The 14,017-nt window shown below is 40.4% G+C and overlaps 3 protein-coding genes across 6 annotated transcripts in view; 2 read left to right on the top strand and 1 right to left on the bottom strand.

The window, feature by feature from the left end:
• The window catches only part of apba2a (amyloid beta (A4) precursor protein-binding, family A, member 2a), a 31,923-nt gene extending 30,539 nt beyond the window's left edge, over positions 1-1,384 (top strand). For all 3 annotated transcript variants that reach the window (XM_038272903.1, XM_038272902.1, XM_038272904.1), the window contains one exon: positions 648-1,384. In XM_038272903.1, the coding sequence (XP_038128831.1) occupies positions 648-719 (72 nt within the window). In that variant the 3' untranslated portion in view covers positions 720-1,384. The remainder of the gene's footprint in view (positions 1-647) is intronic.
• Position 1,385: 1 nt separating this feature from the next.
• duox2 (dual oxidase 2) lies at positions 1,386-11,912 on the bottom strand. Of its 2 annotated transcripts, none has more exons than XM_038272908.1 (9): positions 11,533-11,912; positions 11,070-11,156; positions 10,573-10,750; positions 10,411-10,468; positions 10,185-10,319; positions 7,531-7,738; positions 7,223-7,437; positions 3,141-3,331; positions 1,386-1,789 (listed from the first exon to the last, which is right to left on the bottom strand). In XM_038272908.1, the coding sequence occupies exons 3-9, from the start codon at positions 10,717-10,719 to the stop codon at positions 1,778-1,780; spliced, it is 966 nt and encodes a 321-aa protein (XP_038128836.1). In that variant the 5' UTR covers positions 10,720-10,750; positions 11,070-11,156; positions 11,533-11,912; the 3' UTR covers positions 1,386-1,777. The 2 variants fall into 2 exon arrangements, with proteins under 2 accessions (XP_038128836.1, XP_038128834.1); XM_038272906.1 differs by having other exon boundaries at positions 11,070-11,201; positions 11,533-11,911.
• duox (dual oxidase) overlaps positions 11,101-14,017 on the top strand; it is a 43,199-nt gene continuing 40,282 nt past the window's right edge. Inside the window, exons 1-4 of the mRNA XM_038272901.1 lie at positions 11,101-11,341; positions 11,557-11,677; positions 11,759-11,842; positions 11,913-12,077. Of these exons, the coding sequence (XP_038128829.1) occupies positions 11,306-11,341; positions 11,557-11,677; positions 11,759-11,842; positions 11,913-12,077 (406 nt within the window). The 5' untranslated portion in view covers positions 11,101-11,305. The remainder of the gene's footprint in view (positions 11,342-11,556; positions 11,678-11,758; positions 11,843-11,912; positions 12,078-14,017) is intronic.

Here is a 14,017-nt window from a genome sequence, read left to right as displayed (position 1 = left end):
TTTGCAAATTCTTGTGAGATTTTGTTAGTAAAATAGATCGATACCGCGTCAATATATCAACATATAAAAATATGGCAACATTTGGTGAATTTTCGGAGGATTTCGTAGCATAACGATGACATATAGCAATATTTCATTAGTAAAAGAGATTGATATGGTGTTTTTAAATGGCAATATATCAGCATATGAAGATATTGGGATATTTTAATGGATCAATATTTTTTCCCTCGTCTTTAGAAGTTTTTAAGTCTGTAAAAAAGAAGTTTTTGAGGAAGAAGAAGAAGTAGTATTTTTTTTTTTTTAGACTTTAGAAACTCAGAAGCTGATCAAATATCGGGTTAAATATCGGTGGGGTGGCCGATGTCCGATATTCAGTTTTAAGGCCGATACCGATAGGGGGCCGATTATATCGTGCATCCCTAGGTGGAGGTGTTATGGTTTGAGGATAAACACAATCAGCTGCACACTAAATGCTACCATCCTCGACTGATTTCATGCTGTAAAAATGTTCGTTTTGATATTGCAGCTTTATGGAAGTTGATTGAATGAAGTCTCAGTAGGATGCATTATGGTCGTGACTGGATCAATTTAAGCTATTAAAATATTTACATGGCCGCCCTGTCTCATCACGTCTTCCCTTGTGCCAGATCAACATGAAGACGATGCCTGCTGTGATGTTCAGACTCCTGACCGGACAAGAAACACCCGTCTACATTTAGCACGGATCCATCCTCCGGAGTCCAGGTCGTCCAGCGCTCGATGGGTCACCCATTGGGACGGAGGGAATTTATTTTTCTACCATTTTAAATTGTTTTGCTTCTTGTCGCAATGCTGTAAAGAAAATCATTTCCAGGTCTTATCTTGAATTACATCATCATAATGGCCTTATAATGTGAATACCGTCTGTAGTACTGTACGTGAGGTTATGGTGTCAAAGAAAAGTAGCTTTATGGTCATGATTATTTTCCTATGAAGAGATAAATTAGCACATTTATTTTTTATTTAGTCATTTTTATAATGCGTATGGGGTTATAAAATGTACTTATACTGTAAATACTTTGGGTTCCTCTCGGGCTTTGTTGGGAAGGCCATAACTACTCCTGCAAAACAATGCAGTATGCATGTGATTGTGGAAAAATAACAGACCAGGGATTCAATCTCGATCTGACATGATAATCTATTACAGTAAGCATTACAAGTCAACAAAAACACGATGTACAAAGGCACCGAACTCTGCATTACGGCAACGCTGAAGGCCAAAGACACACACCTTGTTGGGGAGATAAAGTAGCCACACTTTGAGGGACAGAGAGTACTAGAATGTATCAATATACTCATTACTGGATGAATGTAATGAAAAAGAAAGTACAATTTCTCTCCTAAACTTGTGTTTGTTTTTCTTTTATTAACACTTTGCTGCAGAAAACATCCTGAAAACTTAAAAAAAAGCAACAATAAATACAGAAAACTTCTTTTTTTCTCCTATTAAAACCAACAAACATGTGCCAAAATTAATGTTTCACAATAACCTCTGATACATAAATAGTTTTTAAAGTAATTTGAAATGAGTTAAGATTAATGTATTAAAATATATTACTGTAAAACTTACACAGTATAAAAAAAAAACATTGCTTTCAGTTTCCCTTTTAAGACGTTAAAAATATAGACATGTATTTACAGTTTAACACAAAAACAGGCTAACATGGTTAGAAATGTTTTGTAACATATTCGACCAAAAAATATTCAAGTAGGGATTACAGGAGAGCGTTTGATGGCTTCATAGATGCTCCTGGAAAACACAAAATATTTGCAGTTTTAATTCAGGGATTCCGGAAACACGACAGTATTAATTGTCTTTGTATTATTTCCTCATTCAGAGCGAAAAGAAATCAAAAAAAGCACACACTGCAAAAAATGTAAATCTAAATAACTAATTTTCGCTCAGATTATGTGCATTTTTTCTTGAATTGAGGATGCAAGTGAGGCACTTTTCCAATGGAACAAGACAATTTACATTTAAAATAAGAAAAAAAACTATTGCTTTTTCTTATTTCAAGTGTATATTATCTAAGTATCTTATTTTAGGAGTAAAAATACTCCATTCCATTGGCAGATCATCTTATTTGCCTGCTCAATTTAAGGGTAAATACACTTAATTTAAGACATCTTTTACTTATTTCTAGATGTTTTTTGCAGTGCAATCAATGTGTTCACTGCAAAAACAATCTAAAAATTAGTAAAAATGTGTATTTAGCCTTAATTTAAACAGGTAAATAGGATAATCTGCCAATGAAATGAGCATTTTTACTCTTAAAACAAGTATAAAATAAGATAATTAGATATTATGCGATTGATATAAGAGACTGAAGTTGTTTTTTTACTTATTTTAAATGTAAATTGCCTCATTCCATTGGCAAAGTGTCTCCCTTAACTGCTTAATTCTAGAAAAAAGCTCTTATTTTAAGAAAAATAAACTTACTTAGATTCACATTTTTTATAGTTTATAAGGTAAGGCACTGTTACACATGAAGACACATGGCAATATGAGCATAGGCTTGTCCCGATCCGATCCATGTATCGGATCGGGACGCCAATATTGGCAAAAATATGCGTATCGGCAAAGCATGTAAAAATGCCGATCCAGACTGCCGATCCAGTTTTAAAAAAAAAATCCGGTCCGTATTTTCCAGTTTTGCCGATTGAAACGATCCATTCCACTATTTTGCGCCAGTTTTCCCCTGTTTTGCATTTTTATTAAAACTTACAGTAATATAGCACCTTTAACTGTTTACGGTTTTACTGTTCACTGTGCAATATTAGATTGCTATTCATAATTTTGTCCAGTTTGTGTTTATCTCTTAATAAACAGGTAAGTTTGTTGTTACCAATCATTGTGTTTTATTCAATCTCACCTAATTTAGCTGGCTAGATGTTATCAAGAGTACTAAAACCCTTTTCAACATGAGTCTTACAACTAAGGCTAAATACTTTAACTTAAACTTAAATACATGCTCGGATAGGCTGGTATCGGCCAGTATCGGTATCGGATCGGAAGTCCAAAAACAATATCGGTATCGGATCAGAAGTGCAAAAACCTGGATCGGGACATCTCTATATGAGCATATTGCATCCCAACTTACTGGTATAACTTTAGGGGTCAGTGGTAAATACGTCTCCCCACTCAGGAAAAGTGAGTTCAGGTAACCTTCTCGACGAGGCTGGTCCTCATCCTCACAGCTGTCCAATCCAACGCTGAAAGCTGCTTTTATCTTGTCTGGCATCAGAAAGTTCAGCATCACCACAGAAATCCCGATGATGGTGCACAGCAGTCCTGGAAGTCATCTCAGTTAGCAAACATCTAAACATTTTCCACAGTTTCATTTTTATACACATCTACAGCTTTGGTGCCTCTAAAAGAGTAGAGTAAAAAAAAAAAAACATTAATTCATTCTGTTAAATGAGGAAGTTATGTCCCCTAAAAAGCAGTTGCCCCTCGGGGCTTCCCCACTGGTTCTTTTCCTGGGAGCAAGTTACTTACTACTCTTAACTCAAACTGGGTAAAACCATATAAAAAAAGGACTATAAAAACAGGAGTAAAAAAGTAACAGAGTTTATTCCAGATCAGGTCGTTACAGGACAGAGAAAATGCTTGGAGGTTGCACAGCTGTGGGCTCAAAAATCACGTCCGCGAGCGTCCGGCAAAGATTGAGCCCCGAACAACGTCATCTTCTCCTTCTTAAAGCTCATGAGTCTATGTGTTGCATCATGTGGATGTTTAGCTGTCCGTATCAGAAACTGACACGCCATCCATGCCCGAGGATTACAGATAGCTCTCCTCTATCAATCCGGCTCCAAGATGTGCCCATATCCCGTGTATCTTTAAAAGACAAGAAAGCTGTCCTATTTAGATGACCCACTTACACAAAGTGAAGGAAGGTCATCTAATCTCTCTATCTGGCTAACAAAGTAACATGAACATGATGTATAAAAGAATAAACCTAACAATTTATCAAGTTTTTGTTAAATGCAACTGTTTATTTTGGGTATATTTCATCAGTTTTTTGTTTAAAAATAATAAAACAGTTGGATTTTACTGGTGTCCAGTAGTAACTGGGCGAGAGGGAAGGTAGGTCACCAGTCCATCACTGGGCAAAACAGAAACCCTATAAAACCATAGACATCATATAAGAGTAGACTCTACATCGATCGCTTTCGCCTTTGGGCGCCGACGTGATTTTGTGGCGCCATCTTGGGGCGGTTGACAGCTTGCTCAGTGTAATGTGTTAAGCAGGCACAGAATCAATTTTAATCAACTTTATCAAACATTTTCACATTTAATTTTTTTTTGCTGAAAACAAACAAATGGTTTGGTTTCTTTAAATAATCTTAGTGGGGTTAAGAGTAACACAATATTCTTATAGGATGCATGTATGTTGCAAAGCACAGTCCCTCAGACCTTTTTATAATTTTTTCATTAGTATAAACAGAAACATATTTATATGCACATATATACATAAAGATATCTCTCACTCTATGTATATATATATATATATATATATATATATATATATATATATATATATATATATATACACTATATTGCCAAAAGTATTTGCTCACCTGCCTTGACTCACATATGAGCTTAAGTGACATCCCGTTCCTAATCCATAGGGTTCAATATGACGTCGGTCCACCCTTTGCAGCTAGAACAGCTTCAACTCTTCTGGGAAGGCTGTCCACAAGGTTTAGGAGTGTGTTTATGGGAATTTTTGACCATTCTTCCAGAAGCGCATTTGTGAGGTCGCACACTGATGTTGGACGAGAAGGCCTGGCTCTCAGTCTCCGCTCTAATTCATCCCAAAGGTGTTCTATCGGGTTGAGGTCAGGACTCTGTGCAGGCCAGTCAAGTTCATCCACACCAGACTCTGTCATCCATGTCTTTATGGACCTTGCTTTGTGCACTGGTGCACAGTCATGTTGGAAGAGGAAGGGGCCAGCTCCAAATTGTTCCCACAAAGTTGGGAGCATGGAATTGTCCAAAATGTCTTGGTATGCTGAAGCATTCAGAGTTCCTTTCACTGGAACTAAGGGGCCAAGCCCAGCTCCTGAAAAACAACCCCACACCATAATCCCCCCTCCACCAAACTTTACACTTGGCACAATGCAGTCAGACAAGTACCGTTCTCCTGGCAACCGCCAAACCCAGACCCGTCCATCAGATTGCCAGATGGAGAAGCGCGATTCGTCACTCCAGAGAACGCGTCTCCACTGCTCTAGAGTCCAGTGGCGGCGTGCTTTACACCACCGCATCCGACGCTTTGCATTGCACTTGGTGATGTATGGCTTGGATGCAGCTGCTCGACCATGGAAACCCATTCCATGAAGCTCTCTGCGCACTGTTCTTGAGCTAATCTGAAGGCCACATGAAGTTTGGAGGTCTGTAGTGATTGACTCTGCAGAAAGTTGGCGACCTCTTCGCACTATGCGCGTCAGCATCCGCTGACCCCGCTCCGTCAGTTTACGTGGCCTACCACTTCGTGGCTGAGTTGCTGTCGTTCCCAAACACTTCCATTTTCTTATAATACAGCTGACAGTTGACTGTGGAATATTTAGGAGCGAGGAAATTTCACGACTGGATTTGTTGCACAGGTGGCATCCTATCACAGTTCCACGCTGGAATTCACTGAGCTCCTGAGAGCGACCCATTCTTTCACAAATGTTTGTAAAAACAGTCTGCATGCCTAGGTGCTTGAATTTATACACCTGTGGCCATGGAAGTGATTGGAACACCTGATTCCAATAATTTGGATGGGTGAGCAAATACTTTTGGCAATATAGTGTATATATAGATAAACAAATAAAATAAATAAATAAATAAAACAGTCTGTTCATTTAAACAAAACTACGCTGCAGTGCTGAGGCATCCTTCTTCTGTTCTGCTTAAAGCAGCAGGTTAGTGTAGCAGGTCGACCTCCCCAAGATGGCGCCCCCAACAGTCAATGCGGGGTCTACTCTTATATATATTTGTCTATGGTATAAACACCCTCACTTACATTAATTACTATAGTATAAATAGGCCAGTTTGTCTAATAATCTTTAGACTCTGGGAGGAAGGCAGAGTACCCAGCGAGTACCAACATGTGCAAAGAGAGAACATGCACACTTCATGCAAAAAGACCTAGAGCTGTTAGCCTCGTGAGACCAACCTGATCTCGCGAGCTTTCAAGGTTTCACTCGCAGATCAGTCTGGAGACTCTCCGTTGAAGAAAATTTGGAGCCGTTCACCAAACGAACGTCCAATCAGCGTTGGCTTTGCGGCGGGTTGAGGTGTGACGCAACGAGAAGCGCGACAGTTCAGTCTGAAGAACATGGCGGCTTCAGCCGATGAAACTAGCGTTAGCGTGGCTATCGAGCAAGTTTTATGGGAATTACAGAGTATTTCTTCACTGAAAGAAGAGCAAAACACTGCTCTGGAGGCTTTTCTTAGAGGAAAAGATGTTTTTGCTCTTCTCCCGACTGGTTTCGGCAAGAGTTTGATCTATCAATTGGCTCCTCTTCGTCGTCGCTCTGTTAGTACGTCATATGCTTCGTTGATCTGATTGGTTTATTTGGCCCGTCTATCACCAACATAGGCCAATCAGCTAACCAGTATTTTCGCCCCTTCCCAAAATTACTTCAACGGAAGGTTTCCAGATGGATATGGGGAGCAAATCCATCTGGTTGAGTCAGGTTATTGAGCTGTAATTCCAGCCCAGGACCTTCTTGCTGCAAAGCAACATACCTACCAACTGAATCAGCTTGCAAGTCTAACTGCTTACAGGAAAGAGGTATTATCAAAGAGGCACTATGACGAACCAGTCTGGATGAGGACCAATGTTTGGGTCGCCAGCGTGCAGGAAGGGGAGGACATCAAGGAAGGTAAAACAAACGGGGAAAAAAACTCCAGACCTATGCTATCCTAGGAAACCAACTTCCCACAATAAATAGGAGATTCTTTTCTTATAATTATGTGGAAGAACATCTGATGCTCAATGTGAGGTATGGTGGTTGATCTGTAGTGGTTTGAATCAGCTTTTGAGCTGAAAACCAGGATAGAGGTCATGAAATCAAGTCATTAAAGAAATGAGGCATTTGAAATCTGAACCTGTTAAAACAGCCACTACTGAAGGACGCTGATGTCCCATGGAAGTGGGGTTATACGTAAACTCCTTAAAGTTCTCACCTGTAGCCAGAGCCAGCCAAAATGAATGGCTGTACTCCGTCACAAAGGAGTCTTCACCTAGGGAGAAAACACACCGAGGCACATTCATGATGGTGGAGAAGGACGCCATGGAGAAGAAGATGCAGGCGGCAGTGGCCATGGTCATGTACCCGGCGTACAAAACGACCGGTAAGGAGAAGAGGATGTTGGCGACGATCCAGCAGCAAAATGCTGTCCTACAGAGCAGTTAGACATGGAACGATATTTTAATTATTACTGTTAAACATGTTTGCTTTCATGTGTGTTAAGTAGGAGTTGTTAATAAATACCAGAGAGTTGCAGAGGCGAATCGCCCGGAGTATCTGTACTGAAAGATCAGACCACAGGGGCTGCTCAGGGTGAATTTTTCCAGGATGTAGAGGATGGGGTTGGGTAAACCCTTCCGCAGAGCTTGCTCATACTCTTCTTCAACTATTTCATGCCAGCTGAACATCTCATTGTAGTTAATGGTCTCATTGAACTGTATGATGGGATTGCCTGAGAGAAAAGAGAACAACGGTCAGGAGGGTAAACCCATTAAATCATTATTATCATATTATAAAAGGGAAACCTGTCATCTCTGCTGGCTCTAATTTAGATATTCTACAAATAAACCTGATGCAGGACAAAAAGCCAGAGGTTGGAAAGGTAAACCCACCCTGCATTGCAGCAGGGGGGATAAAACAATTCTTTATTTAGCCACTTTTCAGACCCCTCTAGCACTTTGATTTCTAAAAAACTCCTAGCGCCAAATCTAGAGATTTTTTTCTGCTACTGGAGACTTTGGAGACAACATCTAAAAGCAGCGAACTCTGCTCTTCAGAGCAAGTAGATTGGTAACCCCGCCTCCTGCTCTCCTCTATCTTGTCTGCTGTCATGATTCATGCAGCTATTATTTCATCCAAATGAAAAATGGAGAACAGATAAGCAGATCATGGCTTGTCTACAGTGAAAAGAAGGACTGGGTTATTTACTTTGGCCTTTTTGGAAACACAGGAAGGAGCAATCAGCTAAGTGAGCTTAGTGCTTGGAAAAAATCTTTCATTCCTTTAGAGACAGCATGAAAAGTCAGCTGAGTACAAAACATAGAGAGGAAAACAAGAAGAAAAGGGACAAGAAGAGAGGGACACAACCTAGAACAGATAATGGATGTCTATTCTATTAACATTTCTACATCTGGAGAATGGGGCTGTTTGATGTGCTGTCTTCTCAATTCAGAGGGGCCCCTGCCTGGGGATTTGCCCAACATATCCATCTGGAAACCTTCCATTGAAGTAATTTTGTTAAGGGGCGAAAATACTGGTTAGCTGATTGGCCTATGTTGGTGATAGACGGGCCAAATAAACCAATCAGATCAACGAAGCATATGAAGTACTAAGAGAGCGACGACAAAAACACAACCACAAGCCAGGCTAACTCTTGTCGAAACCAGTCGGGAGAAGAGCAAAAACATCTTTTCCTCTGAGAAAAGCCTCCAGAGCAGTGTTTTGCTCTTCTTTCAGTGAAGAAATACTCTGTAATTCCGATAAAACTTGCTCGATAGCCACGCTAACGCTAGTTTCATCGGCTGAAGCCGCCATGTTCTTTAGACTGAACTGTCGCGCTTCTCTTTGCGTCACACCTCAACCCGCCTCAAAGCCAACGCTGATTGGACGTTCGTTTGGGGAACGGCTCCAAATTTTCTTTAATGAAGAGTCTCCAGACTGATTAGCGCAAGAAATCTTGAAAGCTTGCGAGATCAGGATGGTCTCACGAGGCTAGCCTGTCTTTGCTAGGGCCCCAAATTTTCGAAATCCGCCCCTGCCCTGGAGAAGAAACTATTAACACTATTAAATAAAAGCATTTTTACAGTAAAACAAATGATAATAGACAAATATACAGGCCCATGCATTAAATAATGCAACACAGGAGACAAACACACCATTTAATTTAGTCATATATATATTTTTGCATTTTTAACATACAGGATAGTGTTGGGATCTGGAGGTCTGTCCATTTTTCTCCACCAGAGGGCGTTCTAGGTCTCCTGGAGCTGGAGCTGACTTCACCACCTGCGGCTCGTTTGCTCATCAGGAGACCAGCATATAAGGAGGCAGAGGACATCACTCCGACGCCAGAGTGTTTTGCCAGTTATGGTTGACAAGCCTGAGCCAACCTGCCTGTCTGAATCTCTGACCCCCAGAAAGCCTGAACCTGAACCTAATCTGTTTTGTCCTCTCTGCTTCCCAGGTTGAACCTGCCAGAAACCTGAAACCTGGAAGAGTGTCTCTGTTGGAAATCTGTCAGTCTGATCTCTGAAGAACCCTCGAGAATCTCTCAGAGAATATCTCAGAAGAATCTGAAAGGGAAACTCAAACCTGTTGCCTGCAAACTCTCAAACCAAGCTCTGCCTCCGCCAAGCCCTCAGCCTGCCGACAGCCTCTGGACCCTCCTGGTTCCCCCTCTCTGCCGCTCTGCTCAACTCCCGATCAGGTACTGACCTGCACTCTCTAAACTCTGCAAATTACCGGGACTTCAGCTAACCACTCTGTCCCCCTCTGCAGTGAACCCAGTCGTGACCAGTCCTGGATCTGATAACCCCTTGGATCAGTTCTTTATTCTCTAAATAGTTTCAATAAACCTTTGAACTTTTTCCCTTGTGTCCGTGTGTTCTGCATGTGGGTTAGAAACCTTAAACCAAACATACAGGATAGTTCTTGTGTGTTTAAGGTGGCATTTAACAACTTTAAATACCTATTGAGAATTTTGTATAATAGCAGGAGTGTGTGCAGTCTTTTTATTATGCTATGTGCATTGTGCAACATGCATCCAGCTAGAATTAATTTGCATCCTGCACAGGATTTTCTTTTAAACAATCTAATAGTGCAGGTGGCCATTGAAAACAAAGACTGGGGCTGGTTAAGCCATGAAAGCGTCCGACACACTGGCAGTAAGAGTGACTCACCTCTAAGCGTCACGTTTATGCCGTACAGCCCAACATGCAGGCCAACCTCAGCCTGGATGACGGCATTACTGAAGGACTTGTAGGTAGCGTTTGTGGTCATCCTCGCCTCGGCCCAGCTGTTAGTGAAGTTCAGAGCTGCACAAAAAGGATAAGAAGATAATTAATGATGTGTGATAAAAGAGAATTGAACATTTTGCATAGATTTAAAAGTTAATACACAACCTACCCACTATAACCACACCTATGAACAAGCTGATGAGTATCCTGAACATCCAGAAGACCCGCTGGATTAAAAACAGGTATGAAGGAGATTAATACAATAGAAAAGCATTAAATATTTAATGCTCCTGCTTCATCTCCGTAAACAAAGGTTACTGCTTTCACTCACCGCCCTTCCTCGTATTCCAGGCAGGATGAGAAGAAGACTGACTGCCAGGATGAGGAAGACCAGAATAATGGCGAGCAATCGGCCGCTGATGATGAAGGCAGTCCTTTGTTGCGGGTAGAACGGGTAAATGTCGTCGTAGAAAGTCATCTTAGCTTCTGATCTAAGGATTCAGCCGAGACTAGGTAGCCAAACAGAGGAGCTAGTGTTAGAGAGCAGCTTCTCACTTTCCCCCAGGTGCAGAGATAACCGTTTTCCTTACAACTGATAAGGAAACTATCACCCTAAGGCGCAACTCATTATTCAACCTGAAGCGTTTGAGTTTATGGAGTAACTGCTTGCTATGTGTGCAACTTGCAAAAATACAGAAAGAACTCTAAAAGGCAGAGGATAATAGCTCCATCTGCTGCTGGAATGATTGCAACATCCTTTAATGTAAAAAAAATAAAATAAAACAAGAAATATTATCTTTTATTTAAAAAAAAAAGATGCAGTCTTACCTGAGATGTGCAGGAAAATGAGTGAAGAAGAAAGGCGTGAAGTCTGTCGCTGGAAATGTTCTCTTCCTTTATACATGTGGACCCCTCCTGTCACAGGAGGAGGAGGAGATGAAGACAGCGATGACTGGAAGGCTGTGGAAAAAGAGGAGTGACCCTGACATGTATGGCCATTATTTTGGGGGGGAATAGGTCACATATGCATGAGGTGAGCAACAGGTGAAGGCTGCAAGTGTTGCATGATCTCTCAGCTGGTGAGGATCTCTGCCTCTGCAGTGGGTGAGACTCTTCCTTTTATTCAGCTTCATGATTTTTTAGCTTTTCAGTGTTTTATTGAGCTTTATAATAGAACCTCACACATCCAGCTACTCATTGCAATGCAGAATAATAAATATTATTTGTTAATCTTCCAAATAAATAGATAATTTATCATGGAAATGTTGATATGAGTGCAGTGTTCAGTTACCTGCACGTAGTCTTCACTTTTCAGAAGTCCTTCTTTCCTCTTGGCTTCATCCTGAGGCAAGAAGCGCCTCTCGCATCAATGGGTTTGCGTAAATGGGTCTGCAGAGTGTGTGCAGCTGCTGGCCTGGTGTTCTTTCTTTGTCAGGGTAAGTGAAGCGCTGCAGCTTTTTATTATTTGAACTATAAAATAGATGCAGTTCGTAAATCTGTTTTTGCTTTGGCTGCAGATTCCCAAGGTGAAAGAAGCTGGGAGGTGCCTCGCTTTGACGGCTGGTATAACAGCTTGGCGCATCCAGAGCGCGGAGCCGTCGGTGGGTCCCTGCGCTCAGGATGACCGCCCTGCTTCCCCACGCACGCTCACTGACTCTGTGTTCCTGACAGGTTCCCATCTCCTGCGCCTCGTGCCCGCGCGCTACTGGGATGGAGTCTACCAACCTGTGCACGAGCCGGTTCAGCCGAACGCGCGCGCGCTGAGCAGGCTACTGGCCGGAGGCCCCTCCGGTCTGCCCTCAGCGCGCAACCGGACCGTCCTGTCTCTGTTCTTCGGTAAATATGGAGGCTTTCACCAAACTTAGAGGCATTTATAAACATAGGAGGCTATAATGAGGAAAAGAAAACCCTCTTAGGAACATTCCTTAGAGATGCGCAAAGATAGCAAATTGTTTTGGGGAAAAGGGAGTAGAAATAAATAAACAAATTATTATTATATTTTTTTAAAACACATGTTGGTAGGAAGAATTTATTCAAATAAATGTTTTAACAAGATAACCATTAATGGGCCTATTTTAGTTCCTGAAAAGCAAATTAAAGATCTGAAGGTATTATTAAAGATGTGTAGACTCTGATGTTCTTTACATTTGTAAGATTGAAATTCCTGGCAGTATTAGAAAAAAACAAAAAAACGTTTTTTCCCCCATCAGTATAATCTTCGTTTCAAAATTTAAGCCTACCTAAACTCTAAGTTACCAAATAAACAAAACAGTTTATATTTTAAAATCCAGCATCTTAAAGGCATAAAAGAAAACATCGGATTTTCTGGCCTCCATTCAGCCTTCCTGTTATTTGCTGAAAGTGTACTTCTCTCTTTGCAGTGAATTACCTACAGATTTCATTTATGGTTAAAATGAAGTGTTATAAATAATATCTAGTCTGCTTTACAGCAATATAGATAAATATCCATATAAATACCCTGTGAAATAACCCTGTTTAATAATCATGCTTTAAAAGAAAGACTTCAGCTGTCATATATATATATATATATATATATATATATATATATATATATATATATATATATATATATATATATATATATATATATATATATATATATATATATATATATATATATAACTGTTATAAAAAGATGTGCTGCAAGTACTATATATACCCCCATGCACTTTTCTTCGTTTGGCAACTGCTTCTCCTTTTTTCACTATTTGAGCCGATCTAACGAGTACATTTCTCCACTGTAAGATGAAAAGTAAATCAATCAATCACCATTATTTTTATTATATATATATATATATATATTAGGTATGATACGTTCACTGATCCTTGAAATATTTGATTTTTAAGTGTCCAACTACTTCTGAGAATTTGGACCTAAATGCGGTCATGTGCATCAAATACAAAGAAATTTGAATATTGCTCCCAGAAATGTCTTTACAAAGTTGCTCTTCAGCAATTATATTGACAGGTTGTTTAATTATTAATTAAATAACCGTTGAGATAGAAACAATTTTTCATAGTCTTTGTCAGAACCTGGATACAGACTCACTCAGAAATGTCACAATAAACCATTTTAGGCTCAGAACAACACAACATGGTTATTCTCCTGGGATGGATTCATCTCTGTGTTGCACACCTCCTAATCCTGTTTATGGTTACTGGAGAGCGCGGTGAGAGGCAGGGTAAACCTTAGACAGTTGCAGACCATCAGAGACCAGAACCAGACTCCCCAAAACAAAAACAAAAATTTAGATAAACTTTTACCTAGAAGCAGTTTAGAGTCAAACATGGATATTGGGATGAAGCAGAGTATGCAGAGAATGGGAGAGCATGTTGGGGAAGATTCTCAGTCATCCAGGTCACAGTCATTCCAAAAAAAGTTAAAAATAATCCACTGGACTTTGTTTCTAAGTTTGAAGACGTTTCTCTTCCCATCCAGGAAGCTTTTTCTATTCCAGGTGTCAGAAATAGTGCTGAGTTGCAGGCTTTATAGAGTGGAGCAAAAAGGAAGCCTAATTGAACCAGAAGAACAGGTCCGCCCCTTAGGAATGTTTTGTTTTTAGTCGGCTCTATAAAGCTTCAAACTTAACGCTATTTCTGACATTTTGAATTGAAAAAGCTTCCTGGATGGGAAGAGAAACGTCTTTAAACTCTGGAAACAATGTCCAGGGGATTGTTTTTTAGCTTTCCTGGAGAGCATGTTAGCATCTCAGGCAAGATTTCAGCCTTTATGAGTCTTTTCTGGGAGAAAAAAG

The sequence above is a fragment of the Cyprinodon tularosa genome, unplaced genomic scaffold, assembly GCF_016077235.1.
Source record: "Cyprinodon tularosa strain WSP-4 unplaced genomic scaffold, ASM1607723v1 ctg847, whole genome shotgun sequence".
NCBI lineage: Eukaryota > Metazoa > Chordata > Actinopteri > Cyprinodontiformes > Cyprinodontidae > Cyprinodon > Cyprinodon tularosa.
Note: the sequence above shows the minus strand (reverse complement) of the source record. Positions and strands in the feature narration are given on the sequence as shown.